This window comes from Quercus lobata, chromosome 4 (assembly GCF_001633185.2).
Source record: "Quercus lobata isolate SW786 chromosome 4, ValleyOak3.0 Primary Assembly, whole genome shotgun sequence".
Taxonomy (NCBI): Eukaryota; Viridiplantae; Streptophyta; class Magnoliopsida; order Fagales; family Fagaceae; genus Quercus; species Quercus lobata.
In genome coordinates, this window is record NC_044907.1 from 3364925 (window position 1) to 3381660 (window position 16736).

The following is a 16736-nucleotide window of genomic DNA, read 5'->3' on the forward strand; positions in this document are numbered from 1 at the left end:
CAAAAATATATTGACCTCTTGCAAATTAATTAATTATTCAATTTAACTAATTAAGTCAATTTAACATGTATAGCGTGATAACACAAACAAATAACCAAATAACTAAATGCAATGGATTTTAAATTTGACACGGGTGATTTGTTTACGAATGGGGAAAACCATCGAGACAAAATCTCACCGGGTGATTTTAAGATCACCACTCCCAAGAATTCACTATTATCAATCACAAGCGGTTACAAGTATAAGGAATCTTACTAAACCCTTTGGCCTATCTCGAAATATCAACCTATAGTTGAACCTTTATCCCAATACCCAATTGGACTTGTATTGTAGTCGCAATCTTTCCCTTTGGCGCGAATCCCAGTACGTAACTAACTAATGTGCACGGATCTTAGTATGTGACTAACTCCATAACAATCCTTTGATTATTGTAGTTGATTTGCAGCACCTTCACATATAAACACCAATAAGATTTTCAATGTTGGTGCAAGAGACTTTGCTTGGTTATAGAACCCAAAGACGTACAAGAAACACAACAAGAACTTTTTCTTCCATAGGAGAAGGCTAGGGTTTAAAAAAGAAAACCTTATGAAACTCTCTAGGGTTAAGTTTTTCTTTTTCCACCTCTTTTAAATAGGAGCTTAATGGGCTCTCCTATTTCAAATAGGTTTACACAAACCTTGAGCTTTTCTAGTCCAATAAGAATTATACAAACTCATAAACTAATAGCCTTTGTAGAATAAAACATTTCTAGCTATATTCTGAATCCTGTAGTCGATAGATTCAGTATGTATCGAGCTTCTGTCGAGCTTCTACTTTAAATCTTGATGGAAGTCCTTTCTATCGAGATTGCTATCAAGTTTTAATGAACAACTTTTTCTTCACTTGTTTCTTGGTTAGATCTTCATGACTTTAACACTTGACTTAAACATTGGTTTCTTGAAGTACTAAACTCATCCTAGATCTATCTAATTACAAGTAAAGTGCATTTTGTTAAAAGATTAGCCAATTACATAAAATATGTTTCTAACAAATTTCAATATATTTTTATATATTAAGATGATTTAGAAAATAGTTATCACTATCTAAATTGTTAAAAATACCCTAATCTAATCAGATGGTTTCTATTCCTAAAAAATAAAAATGAGAGAGGCTGTTTTAGAATGAGATAGCCACTGCAATACTACTAATCAATCTCATTCATAGCATTGGGTGACAGTAGTGGCCCTGTTTGGTACACCCACTCAAACACATGTTTTCAGTTTTTAAACAACATTACACATATTTCCATATACTTTTTCACCTACATGTATTTCCACACATGTTTTCAGTTTTTAAGTGCATATACTAAACACCCAATTTTCCACATAGCTAATGAACTCAATAATCAATATACTCATAAAAGAGAGAAGCTCGCCTACATGAATGGGAAGGTGTTGGAATGAACCATCTTTTGAGTTGTACAAATTAACTAGTTTTCTATAGCCATTATTTTTTTAAAAGAATAGGAATCTTCAAAAGCGTTTTTATTATGCATTTCTTGCGGATATGTAATCCTTACCAATTCCTTTCAAGACTCTTCCATACCATATTCTTCCAAGACTCTCCAATTCCATATTCTTTGATCGAAAAACCAACCCTAATGGCATTGTTTTTTCTTCACGAACGTGATAAATTTCACGGAAACTTAAAGCCATCTAATATTTTGATAGACTCGAATGGATAAATTAAAATCTCTGAATTTGGTATCTCAAATTCAAGTTCTAAATATGTAAAAGGCAAAGACTTAGTGCCGTATTGGATTGCACCAGAACATGATCCACCAGAATTTAATAACGACAAAGCTATGGTAGATGATATATGGAATTTTGGAATTTGCACATTAGAATTATTCCATGGTGATCCTCCTCTAACTTCCCTCCCTAAGTCAGAGGCTTTGCTAGAACAAAATAAAGAAAGGATTGGGTTACCAGATGGGTATGAAAATTATATAACGAATTTGAAAAAGATTGTCCGACGAATTCCATGGAATAGTGATAAGTTGCTTGAGAACAGAACCTATACTTTAGTAAATCTATACTTTTGAATTTCCTTTGCATTTAAAATTTTTTTAGCTATGAATTTTTATCAGTAACAAAGTCTCAATTATATGCGAGGGTTTATAATCAGATTTTAGTGTCTATTTCAAATGGTTTAGGCCACAAGGAATGAAATCCTATTCCACAATGTTATCTAGTATAGCATTTCTTTTGTGGAATTAATTTAGTTTGTCAAATTCGATTTCACTATATTATTAACAGGTTCCATTTATCAAAAATAAGAAAATAATAATAACGAGTTCTAATTCTACTACTTTGCTTTGGTTGTTAAATGCAGAATATTGAGACTGATGGGTAGACTAGAGCAAGTTGTGATAGGACTTCTCAATTTCAACCTTCTCAAACACATACTGAGCCAACTCATCGGAAAATTTATACTTTTGAGTTTTTTTGCCTTTAAAATTCTGAATTTTATATTTGATCTCATTGTCACACCAAGCTCTTATAGGGCAAGGAAGTGTCACTTGAGCTTGATCTATGAAAAAATGGATCAACAGATAGTACCTTACTGACATTTTGAGCTTATGATGACAGTGTGTGTGGGCTTGTATAGCTATGAATTTTTGTCAGTAATGAAGTCTCAATTATATGTGAGGGTTTTTAATCATATTTCAATGTCTATTTTGGATACTTTAAACCACAAAAATGAGTAAAATCCATCCTAGATTGTAATCTAATATTTCTTTTGTAGAGTTCATTTAGTTTGTCAAATTCAATTTCACTAGATTAGAGATAATGAGTTCCATTTATTAATAATAATAATAATAATAACTAATGAGGTCTAATTCTGCTACCTTCTTTTTGGTTATTAAATGCAGAATGTTGGGACTAACGATATGGTTGGTATGGTTCCTCGGTCTCAACCTATTCAAACACTCATTGAGTCAACCCAAGTAAATGTGCGTTCTAGTGCTAGTCGACTGTTAAATGAGGATACTCAGTCTCAAGGCTTTCAACAATCCACCAAGTCAACTTAATTAAATTTATACTTGCGAGTTTCGATTACACTTAAATTTTGAACTTTATATTTGAACTCATTGTCACAACAAGCTCTTACAAAGCAAGGAAGGTTTAATTGAGCTTGGTCTATACAAAATGGATCAATAGAGAGCACCTTACTAACATTTTGATCTTATGATCATCGTGTGTGTGAGTTTGTATAGCTATGAATTCTTATCGATAACAAAGTCTCAATAATATATGAGCATTTATCGTCAGAATTTGAGGTATATTTTGAATGCTTGAAACACAAGAAAGAATTAAATCATATTCTACAATGTATTCTAAAATTTGTTTTGTGGGGTTCATTTAGCTTGTCAAATTCTGTTTCACTTATCAAAATAATAATAATAAATAAATAACATGTTCTAATTCTTCTAAAACTCGTTATTATTATTTTCTTATTTTTGATAAATGGAACCTGTTAATAATATAGTGAATTCGAATTTGACAAACTAAATTAACTCCACAAAAGAAATGTTATATTAGATTACATTGTAGAATAGGATTTCAATCCTTATGGTCTAAACCATTTGAAATAGACACTGAAATCTGATTATAAACCCTCGCATATAATTGAGAACTTATTACTGATAAAAATTCATAGCTAAAAAATTTTAAATGCAAAGGAAATTCAAAAGTATAGGTTTACCAAAGTATAGGTTATGTTCTCAAGCAACTCATCATTATTCCACGGAATTCGTCAAACAATCTTTTCAGATTCGTAATATAATTCTCATACTCATATGGTAACCCAATCCTTTTTTTATTTTGTTCTATCAAAGGCTCTGACTTAGGGAGGGAAGTTAGAGGAGGACCAGCATGAAATAATTCTAATGTGCAAATTACAAAATTCCATACATCATCCACCTTAGCTTTGTCATTATTACATTCTGGTGGATCACGTTCTAGCGCAATCCAATATGGCACTGAGTCTTTGCCTTTTACATACTTCAACTTGAGTTCGAGGTACCAAAGTCAGAGATTTTGATTGATCCATTTAAGTCTGCAAAATATTAGATGACTTCAAGTTTCTGTGAAATTTATCACATTTGTGAAGAAAAGACAATGCCTGTTAGAGTTGGTTTCAAAATAATGGCTGATCGAGAAACCAACTCTAACGGCATTGTCTTTTCTTTACGAACGTGATACATTTCACGAAAACTTAAAGCCATCTAATATTTTGATAGACTCGAATGGATTGGTTGAAATCTCTGACTTTTGTACCTCGAACTCAAGTTGAAGTATGTAAAAGGCAAAGACTCAGTGCCATATTGGATTGCACCAGAACATGATCCACCAGAATGTAATAATGACAAAGCTAAGGTGGATGATATATGGAATTTTGGAATTTGCGCATTATAATTATTCTATGCTAGTCCTCCTCTAACTTCCCTCCCTAAGTCAGAGCCATTGTTAGAACAAAATAAAGAAATGATTGGGTTACCAGATGGGTATGAGGATTATATTACGAATCCGAAAAGATTGTTTGACGAATTCCATGGAATAATGATGAGTTGCTTGAGAACATAACCTATACTTTTGAATTTCCTTTGCATTTAAAATTTTTTAGCTATAAATTTTTATCAGTAACAAAGTCTCAACTATATGCGAGGGTTTATAATTAGATTTCAGTGTCTATTTTAAATGGTTTAAGCCACAATGAGTGAAATCCTATTCTACAATGTTATCTAATATAACATTTATTTTGTGGAGTTAATTTAGTTTGTCAAATTCGATTTCACTATATTATTAATAGGTTCCATTTATCAAAAATAAGAAAATAATAATAACGAGTTCTAAGATGGGTATGAGAATTATATTATGAATACGAAAAGATTGTTTGACGAATTCTGTGGAATAGTGATGAGTTGCTTGAGAACAGAACCTATACTTTGGTAAACCTATACTTTTGAATTTCCTTTGCATTAAAATTTTTTTTGGCACAATTGCACTTTTAGTCCCTATATTTTGAAGTTTTTCCATTTTAGTCCCTACATTTTATTTTTTCCACTTTTAGTCCCTAAAACCAATTTACGCTTTCCGTTTTAGTCCTTTCCGTCAGTCAACCAACAAAAATAGCTGAGGTGGCAGCCAGAACAATTAAAATATTATAAAAAATGCCACATCACCCTGACAAATCAGCATATATATTTTAAAAATTAATTTATTAATTTTAATTAAATAAAAAAAATAAAAACATAATTAAAAATAATAAAATCAAACCTAAACCCAGAAAATCAAATCCAAGAACACAAATTCAGAATTAAAAACAATGAAATCAAATGCCTATGAACACAAGAACACAAACCCAGAAAATCAAACCCAAGAACATGAAATTTATACCCACCAACAGCAACCCACAACCACCAAAATTTATACCCACCACCAAAACAACGCCACACATCGTCGAAACTTCAAAACCAACCTAAGAACCACAACCTATTCAGACCCACAACCCATTCAAACCCAAGCCTCAAAATCGATTCAACCCACGGCGGCAAACTCCGGTGATCAAAAGCCATAACCCACAACAAGTGAACCCCAGTGAGCAAAAGCCACAACCGACAACAAAAAACCTAGGCGAGTAAAAGGTCGTCTTCAAACTCTGTCATCGCCGTCATCACCTTCAAGATCTACCATCGCCACCGTCGAATTCAAGCACTGCCATCGCCTTCAAGCTCTGCCATTATCGCTGTCATCTTCAAGCTCTGCCGTTGCCTTCAAGCTTCGCCATCGAGTGAGATAGCTCAACTCTCATCCTTAGAGACCGTGCTCCGAACCCACCAAAACGAAGAAGAATCCGACACCGGCAATTTTCAAGCACGGTCGAAAGAAACGCTGGAAGCGCTGACTAGATCCGAAGCCGAGTATAAGAAACCCAAAACGAATACCCAAACCCAGAAAATCAAACTCGAAAATCAAATACCCAAACCCAAAAAATGAAACCAGAAAAAAAAAAAAAAAAATTCAATGAGCCGAGTTTGATTCAATGAGTTGAGTTTGGTTGGGTTTTTCTAGGTTTATGTGTTTGTTTGATTCAATGAGCCGAGTTGGTCTTGTTGTTTGATTTTGTTGTTGATTGTTTGAAATAAACTGGGTTTTGTTTGAGTTTTTGGGTTTTTGAGTGTTTGAGATTTCTGGGTTTTCTTTGATTTTATGATTTTGGCTATGAATCTTTGGGGAAGAACGAGAAAAACTGATGGATTTTCAGCATGGGTCTTTCAGCATTGGTCTTTGTTCTCTTCTCAAATTTTATTGCATTATTGATTTGATTTTAAGTGGGAAAGGAAGTTGATTCAATGGGTTTAATTTTGAATTCTTGTTCTTGGGTTTGATTTTCTGGGTTTGTGTTCTTGTGTTCATAGGCATTTGATTTCATTGTTTTTAATTCTGAATTTGTGTTCTTGGATTTGATTTTCTGGGTTTAGGTTTGATTTTATTATTTTTAATTATGTTTTTATTTTTTTTTATTTAATTAAAATTAATAAATTAATTTTTAAAATATATATGCTGATTTGTCGGGGTGATGTGGCATTTTTTATAATATTTTAATTGTTCCGGTTGCCACCTCAGCTATTTCCGTTGGTTGACTGACGGAAAGGACTAAAACGGAAAGCGTAAATTGGTTTTAGGGACTAAAAGTGGAAAAAATAAAATGTAGGGACTAAAATGGAAAAACTTCAAAATGTAGGGACTAAAAGTGCAATTGTGCCAAATTTTTTTTCTATGAATTTTTATCAGTAACAAAGTCTCAATTATATGCGAGGGTTTATAATCAGATTTCAGTGTTTATTTCAAATGGTTTAAACCACAAGGAGTGAAATCCTATTCTACAATGTTATCTAATATAACCATTTTTTTGTGGAGTTAATTTAGTTTGTCAAATTCGATTTCACTATATTATTAATAGGTTCCATTGATCAAAAATAAGAAAATAATAATAACGACTTCTAATTCTACTACCTTTTTTTGGTTGTTAAATGCAAAATATTGAGACTAATGGGCAGACTAGAACAAGTTGTGATAAAGCTTCTCAATTTCAACCTTCTCAAACACATACTGAGCCAACTCATCAAGTAAATTTTTACTTTTGAGTTTCTTTTGTCTTTAAATTTCTGAACTTTATATTAGACCTCATTGTCACACCAAGCTCTTACACGGCAAGGAAGTGTCACTTGAGCTTGGTCTATGAAAAAATTAATCAACAGATAATACCTTACTAACATTTTGAGTTTATGATGACTGTGTGTGTGGGGGCTTGTATAGCTATGAATTTTTATCAGTAACGAAATATCAATTATATGTAAAGGTTTTTAATCATATTTCAATGTCTATTTTGAATACTTTAAACCACAAAAATGAGTAAAATCCTATCCTACAATGTAATCTAATATTTCTTTTGTAGGGTTGATTTAGTTTGTCAAATTCAGTTTCACTAGATTAAATATAACGAGTTCCATTTAATAATAATAATAAATAAATAAAGAAGTCTAATTCTGCTACCTTCTTTTTGGTTGTTAAATGCAGAATGTTGAGACTAACGATATGGTTGGTAGGGTTCCTCAATCTCAACCTATTCAAACACTAATTGAGTCAACCCAAGTAAATGTGGGTTCTAGTGCTAGTGGATTGTTAAATGAGGATGAACTATTAAATAAGGATACTCAGTCTCAAGGCTTTCAACCATCTCAATCATCCACCAAGTCAACTTAGGTAAATCTATACCCAGAATCAAGAAAGGGGGACATGAGAATAAAGTTGTCACTATTGATTAAAATGTACCAAGAATCAACTTTGAGGTGCATTTTGATGACCTGGGAATTGGAGATTAAAAGACTACATGACTTGCATACACATCTTAATTGAGATGGGACTTTAGGTAGTATCAAGAGCATTTGTGATAATATCACAAAGAAGCTTTCGTGTTGACCTCTCATATACTAATTCAAGCTCCATAGAGTACTAGTTAAAACAGGTCAAGAATATATATATATATATATATATATAAAACTAAAGTGTAGTATTTATTGTTACTACGTTCCCATTGAACCACATCAACTATCACGTCATCCACTTATTTCTTACATTTTAACTCTTCTTTTTAATTATTATTCTTCTTATTAATTTATCAGCTTACAATTACAAAATTACTATTCCTACATTTACCCTACTTTTACCTAGGGTTGTCAATGTTCAACCTAATCTGCAGACATGACAAGAACCCGACATTGGTTTTTACGGGTTAGGGTTGGGTCTTAGCGAGTTTGAGTCATAAACGGGTTGACCCGAAAGCAATACAATAAGAAATTGGTCATAAAAGAGTCAAACCACATGACCCGCAACCGCAATAAACACGTTTGACACGCAAATTTATTTGTGTCAACCTAAAATAACCCATTTAACACAATTCGTTTAACTTGTATAACAAACAAATATTCATTTTATTTTAGATTTTTCAAATACCTTTTATATCCAACCTATATTTTAAACTTAAAATGAAAAGTGAGTAATTACAAAAAAAAAACTTACAAGTATAATGAAAAATTGAAACTTTACAAATTTTACGTACCCTAATATAATTAGAAATTGAACAATATTATTTTGAATGTGGGTTGAATACTTGAAGTGTATGATGGATGTTATATTTATTATTAAGCATGTTGAAATAAGTTGTGTCACATTCTTGTTAACCCAACACAACCTGTTTATTAGGTGTGTCAACTGTCAAGTGGGTTGGGTTAGGTCAACTGCCTAATTAATAGGTCAGGTTAGGGTTGAAGGATCATGACATGATTATTAAATAGGTTGGGTTATGATTAAGCCATTTAGTTGAATACTCCTACCTCAATAAGACACGCTAACTCGAATTGACATCCCTACTTTAGTTTTACCTTTTTATCTCCTCACTATTCTATACCTTAACCTTACAATTCCTTCGTCCCATTACTCCTTTTATTTTAACTCATCTTCTCCCTATATTTTTTACTATAAATATTTGCTTTTCTCTCTTCCATTCTATCTATATTTTTCCCACAAAACAGGTGAATACTCTCTCTTTCTCTCTTTTGGTGAATTTTTAATTCTTTGTTGCACATCTAATTTAGGATGATGATTTTTTTTTGTTATACTCTACTTTGGGTTGATGCATTTGGTTATACTTTAATTTGTTATCTTTTTAATTTTTTCTTTCTTTTTTTCATTTCACATATCTGAATGACACTCACATAATGAGCTTTAATATATTTGGGACATGACCTTAAGTTATTAAAGGGGTAATATTTTAGATCTCTTGGACTTTAATTAAATAAAATATTCATTATTTCACTTAAATTCATGTATGTTTAATATTATATGAAAAATAAATACTTAACCATATATACAAAGATAAATTAAAAAATATTTAAAAATTAATATACGTATCTTCGCCATACCGTGTCCTACTTTTTCAAAAATTATTGTATTACGGTTCCATATCCGTACCCGTATTGTGCCTGTATCCGTGCACGTTCTTCCTAGATCCCAACAGACCAAATGTCGAACCACAAGTGATATTGGCAAAAGAACTTATGGCAAAGGGAACCTTTCAATATTAAAGGAGATAAAAGAGAAAACTTCCATACTTTCTGGTAGATTGAAACTAAAGTGTCTGGAAAAAGTGCAAAGTCCACCCCTTCCCTCTCTTTTTACTCCTGCAAGGTCTCAGGAATCAAATAGAGAATAGTTAGGAGCACTCATGTGACAATATCCTTCTGTTTTTACCTTCCCATATATTATTCCCCCTTCAATGGATATTCTTGATTTTGCTTTCCACCCATTTCAAAAAATATCTGGCTGTAGATTTGTGTCCACCTCATCTTTATACTAAAGAGATCCAGACTATGCTGAGGTGCACAAAAAACAAATCATCATGACAAACTGGCTTAGTTGACCACAAAATGGAAAATGAGTAATGCCAGGGAAACAAAAAGTTTTACTATCTTTTTCACACTTGGACAAATTATGATTGAAAAAACATTACTTTCACTTAGTTTACCATTTATGCCATTTCAAAAACACAAATCACAAAGTTGTGAAATTTGTTGTGCTTCTAGACTTATTGAACAAAATTAATGACAGCCAGAACCTAACTATGCTTTTGCTGGTGTTGTATTATATAAGCATTGTAAAAGGACAATCAGAGCTATCCTTAACTTATAGAAATGCATTTGCTGAAGAACTACAAATAGAAACTTGCAAAGATAGATGTAATAAATTATTATTAGAAGTGCTTATTTGGCTATTTATACATATTTACACGTATGGATCTATAATACATAGATATAATACAAAGAATGAAATGTTATATATCCTAAAAGAACTCTTCCTGTAAAGAATCAAAAAATGATACGGTATCATGTACTGTTTTTGTCATACTTGGCCATGTATCTTGCCTCAAAATCTCAATGCAAGAATCATTGTGAGTGTAGTTGCCAACTGTGCCAACTTAAGTTTTTCTTCAAATATAGCGCTCCAACAAACCATTGTTGCCCCAAAAGGCGTCACAGCTGGTTTTCAGAGGGCTCAAATTCAATAGATTTTCCAAAAAGTTTTGATCTTTCGATGAAGGGATTGGTTGCAGTGTAATCATGTGGAAGCATTCTGCATGAAATCATTAGTTGGTATGAGCATGTGAATCATTGCACATACACTCAGGGACAGGATACTTCGTAACGTCCCTTCCCGCTTTATTAGTCCTGAGCTCTGGCTGCCCTAAGGATTCATTATGTAATTCCTTTATGATGCTGTTGAATTCTGCTTCTGGTAAAGAAGAGTTCAAAAAGTAAGGGGGCATCTGTCTTTTGTTTGGAGTTATATGCTTCTTGTGTCCTGCAAAGGCCCGGTGTCCCTGTATAATATAAACAGCAAATTTCAGTCTCCATAAATGGAAGCATAAAACTTATATTTGAGGTTCTAAATTTATAGATTTAAGATCATTAATGATCCATTAGGCTGCTTAAAATATTGACAAATAGAAAATAAATTTTGGATGTTTTTTAAGATTTCAAATTCAGGAAAACTTTCCTCCCACCTGCTCTGAAGGCACAGGCAGTATATAATAGGTTCACATAGAGTCATAGACACATTCATGATTGAACAAAAACTAAAATTAGGTAACCAGTGAGGTACTAAAACAGTAACACGTACAATAATGGTTTTTTTTTTTTTTGGCTCACACTATGATTAGCTTTTTACTAACACCCTTTTTTCTTTGGACAAATAACTCAAACCATACATCCTATTTTCTCCAAAAAAAATATCCACTGGGTGGGAAAGAAAAGAAAATGACAAGCAGCTTTCAATGTTGTAATTTCAGATTGTAGAAACTTTTATTGCCTACTTTTTAGTCTTTCTCAAGGAAATTGAAGTACAAGTGCTTAAAAGTTTGCTTAATTTTACTTTCCAAACTCAAATGTCTCAAGGACTTCACTGTCTTCACAGTAATTACACTTTTCCCTCGTTACATATGTGTTATATGATTAACCTTTGGCTGATATTATTTGATAAGGCCAGATCAATATGGCAAGTAGTCTTGTGATTTCTCATGCAAGAAATTTATATGTTCTACAAAATTGATACAAATAATACAGTATATACTAGGGAAAATGGTGATGGTGATACCTGGATGGCATGGCCCATGTTCCCTCCATGAGATGGCATGAAAACATCACTGTTCTCTGAGACTATATAATCAATGGCAGCCATAAGCGATGCCCGATTTGCAAATGGTTCTAGTTCACCAGGCAAGGCAAGGTCTTCCTTATTATAAAAATAAGGAAACTCTTGGGTTAATGGTAGCAAGGCTTCTTTCCCACCCAATGGCTGCCCTCCAGCCCAGTATATCCTTGCATTTTTTGGGGCTCCAAGAGCTTTCAGCAGCCTAAAACATTAAAGGACAAAACAAAAAGAATTTCAGCCTATTAAAGAATTGTCAATTATAGAAAAAGGTAACCAGTTCAGCATATTGCAGTATTGCACTAGTGAAGGTTAAAAGTACAGGAGCACATAATAGACATAGATTCTTACCTGGTTACCTCCAAGGCATTCAAGGGGCAGAGACCTGCAAGCTTCCGCTCATGGTAGGTCATTTTTGATTTTGCAGTTAGGAGCTCTGGACGTTGTTTCCTTTCATTGTTCACTATCTCATCGTACTCATGGCTCAAACCAGGAAGGCAACCAGTTCTAACCCATACATCTTTCTCCATCCTTAAATGAAGAGCAAGGTAGGGTCCCTTGCTTCGCATCCTCTCTGCGAGCTTGTTGCCAAGTTCCAAAATTGGTGGGGCAAACCTCAATGCATGAAAAGCAACCTGAAGTCAAACAAAGGAGGCAAAGGAATCAGCTAAATACAGAACCTTGGCTAAATCAAAAGGGCAAAGGTGGACTGAAATTCAGCCAAGTATTGATTAGCACAGCTGCACAGGTACAAATTTGAAATTTGAGAATATATGGATAGAAACAGATACAATGTGCTATCAGTATGATTTAAGTAGGGACGTTTGAAAATAAGCAAATCCTTTTACAATCTTACATGATCCTATTAGGTTTATTACTTTATGAATATGTGAGTGCTTTCAAACATAATGTTAGGAAAAGATATACATACAGGTTCTAGGATAGTAGGATATGAGAAAATGAGACTGTAAATACCTTGCATTTAAGCTTCTGCAGATCAGAAGGAAGATCCTTAGTAAGCCTTGAATCCAAGCTACGTAACAGCAGAACCCCTTCTCTGTTAAACTGCAGAGGCCAACAGAAACTGCATTAGATAATCCTTTGGCCAATTAGCATCCACAAAAAGACTGCTCTTCACCATATACAACTGAACGATTTCTATCTGAGAGAGAGAGAGAGTCATTAACAGAAAATGAAAACAGTTTTCTTTTTGAACATACGCAAAACTAATATTGATCAGAATATTGAGACAATCAGTTAAACTAGTAAGCAACACAACTCATTTTGAAGGTCCATCCAACATGGCAACAACTAAAATAGTTTACAACAAAAGCACAGAATTGAAGCAAATAAATTGATGGCGTTTAAAGTGATTAATGCCATTATAATTGTCATAATAGCTCCAGATCATTGCAGTTATAACTAACTGTTGACATCTTTTTCAGAAGGGAGTGATAAGATTCTTCTCTAACTGCCATAAGACATACTTTCATAACTATGATACACAGTAAAAGCCAAAGGCCCCCAGCCAATTCACCATGTCTAGAACCAGCCAATTCTCTGTCTTACCTCCATCTTTCTTTTTGTTTACTAAATCAGATTTATAAGTAAAAAGCAATCAAGAGGAGCTAGCACAATTACTCAAAAGCATATATACAGAACTTGTTCATACCCGTCTTAGATAATGTCCACGGATCCATTGTGGTGTGGCATGAGGTAGAGGACTACTCTCGACCGGCTTTGTCATTAGATGTGTTGATGGCAATGCAGATACAATTCGCACATCATCTGCAAGAACTCTCTTGAAGTGCTCCAAATCAAATATATCAGAAAATTCACTGCACCCACCAAATAAAAACATGGAAAAAAAATATATTAATCCAAACAACATCATAGAAACATTCACAAATTAGGAAAGCAACTTAATTTACTTCAATCATGATAGAAAAATGACTGCTTGCTAAATTTAAAATAATACAAAAACCAGGATAATTAATCCAATCCACGAGATAAAAAAATTCACAAATAAGGAAAGGAAGTTAATAAACTTCATCCGTAATAGTAAAATGACTACTTGCTAAAGTTAAAATAAACACACAGAAACCAAAATTCTAATCTGAACCCGAACATTAAAATATTCACTAACAAGGAAAGGAACTTAACTAACTTCAACTATGATACAAAAATGGTTGCTTGCTAATTTTAAAACTAAAACACAGAAACCAGAATATATAATCCAAATCACAACATAAGAACATTCACAAATAAGGAAAGAAACTTAATCAACTTCAACCATGATAGAAAAATGGCTGCTTGATAAATTTAATTAAACTAGACATAAACCCTTCAATTAGGCAAGCTTACCAATGCTATAGTAAGAATGTACTACAATACACATAATGTTAAACCATGTGACAGACCCTGTTGAGGATCCAAAATTTTGGGAGCAAAAGTTTGATTGTTGTTGTATAGTGTGAAACCAGTATTTGCTAGAGTGAATCAAGGTAATATACAACAACTTCAAAAAAGGCAAAAAAAAAAAAAATTTCACAAGCAAAATATGTGAAATAGTAGTATCATTTTACCTTTCATCACCCCATATGATATTGACTTGCAAGATGGGAACAACCAAAGCAGCCCCAAGAATCCTAGCAATGACCACAGCATCCACTATCTGATTCCTCTGCTGATTCATCCCACCAGAAACCACCACCATTAGATACTTTGACCTGTCCTTCACAAGCCCCTCACTTGCTCTTCTATAATCCCTGCTAAACACCAAGCAAGGCTTGTAGCCCAACCCATCTGGCTGCTTCCAAAACTCACTCTCACTGTCTGGACCAATACCCACCTCAGATTTTGCAGACCCATTTGAAATCAACGGCTGAGATTCATTAATACTATTCAAAATCTCAACTTTCTCAAAATTTCTACCAGATGCAACAGCCAGCTCAGGCTTTGAATACCCATTTGAGTTTAAGTCCTTTGCTTCATTTGTAGCACATGGATATGGATGAAATGGGATCACAGGGTCTAGATTGTAGCCCAGCTTCAACATGCCAATGAAGCCAAAGAGAAAGAGAAGGAAAAACCATAGCATTGGGCTTTTGTAGTTGAAGAACCTCAAGTGTTGCTTGGAGGACTTCTTGGGTGAGAGAAGGAGGGATTGAAGAGAAGTGGCTGACAAAGAGTTGATTATCTGTGATGGGACTGAAATGTAAGAGACCTTCCTGTTGCTGCTGCACTTTGACTTCGCCATTACAGAATGAGAGAGCAACAAAGACTCTTTCTTTTTCTTCTGGTTCAACTTGTTCTTTCAAAAAATACTCTGTTTTTTCTTGCTGGGTTTTGCTTCCTCACTGAGTTTTTAGAGAGAGAGAGAGAGAATGAGTTATGAAGAGAAAGAGAGAGACGGCGGGAACGACAGAGATAAACACACTGAATCCATACGCGTTTTTGGAGACTATTGTGCGTGTGTTTTTGGACACCTCTGGCTCTGTGGGCTTAAAATTTAAAGAAGAAGTTGATTATGTCCAAGTGGAATTACTTTTTCTTTTTTTAAAATTTTACTATTTAATCGTAAATAGTTGTTTTGTTTTGTTGTTTTTCACATGAACTAGATTGTGTTAATGTTTAAAGGACAGTTAAAACCCTTTGCCTTTTCCATTTATGATTTAAATGACAGTTAAAAACTTAAATTAAGCAGTAAATAAACTTTTCCCGACTTAAAGGGGTAATGAATAGAATGCCCATTGATTGTAAAGAAAAAGTACATTATATAATTGCTACATGCAACAAATTTCTCACAACGTGCCATCTTTGCAAGTTGTAAAACATGTCATATCTTTAGTCTCATTATAAAATTATTAGTGAATAAAGTTTTGTTCTAAAATATATTATGTGATTAGGTTAACCAAGTAGATAAAGGTTTTCTTCAACCTTAAGTAATTTCTTCTAACTTAATACATGAAGATTTAAATAACTATTTAAAATAATTTTAACCAATTGGAATAATAAATACTATTAGACTGTAAATGAGTTATGGGATTAAAAGCATACATGAATAATCACTTGAATCATCTTTTTTCTGCAAGTCAGAGTACAGGAAATTTATTTTAAATTAACTACGTGATTAAAAATAAATGTAAATAATCAGGTCAAGGATTGAGTAAAAGCACATGTTGGATTGAGTAAACTTTATATATTTTGAGGAAACTTCTTCTTAGGAGGTTAATTACTATTGTCCGTGTGTAATCAAGACTCAAGAGACATTAAAAAGTCTTTGCTTATGGGGTCCATTGGCGGCCAAAGTTGACATGTGTGAATTGGATTTTACTGCTTTAGTCTAATACAAGTTCTATTGATTTAGTATATAATTCTTGCATTGATTCTAATTAAAAAAAATAAAGTATGATTCTTGTATCAAAGAAGGTAAAAGCAGATGAGAATTGACCTTTTTGTATATTGGGTTGATTTATTTGTGACTCTTCAAATAATAGCACAAAAAACATGGAATTCAAAACAAACCAAATTCAGGTTTCTCTGTTTTTTTCTTTGGCATTTTTGTTGCCTTGACCCAGCAAAGGTTGTATCATTTTCATTGTAGGCCACTATAGTTTTCTTTCAAATTCATGTTGAGAATTACAAATTGACAAAATCCTTGGAGTAATTGATACTACAAAGTTTCCCCTGAAAATTAAAAAAAAAAAAAGATTGTTTCAACCTTAAAATACAAGCAATAATTTCTCAATACTTTTATAATTTATAGACAATCATTGGAGTGATTCATGCTGTGGAATATGGATCACTTTCATATTATGAGAATGTTCACTTTAGAACATTTCTTTTTTCCTTTAAACTAATTTAGTTTCAATGTATGCTTATGTGTGTATATAAATCATTTTCAGATTCCAAACTTATTTC

General features: G+C 33.0%; 1 protein-coding gene across 1 annotated transcript; it reads right to left on the reverse strand.

The window, feature by feature from the left end:
- Positions 1-10328: 10328 nt before the first annotated feature.
- Positions 10329-15308, reverse strand: LOC115986807 (O-fucosyltransferase 20). The gene is made up of 6 exons (XM_031110137.1): positions 14399-15308; positions 13486-13651; positions 12789-12878; positions 12165-12448; positions 11760-12018; positions 10329-10986 (listed from the first exon to the last, which is right to left on the reverse strand). Exons 1-6 carry the CDS (start codon positions 15070-15072, stop codon positions 10753-10755), a joined length of 1707 nt encoding a protein of 568 aa, XP_030965997.1. The 5' UTR covers positions 15073-15308; the 3' UTR covers positions 10329-10752.
- Between the last annotated feature and the right edge of the window lie 1428 nt (positions 15309-16736).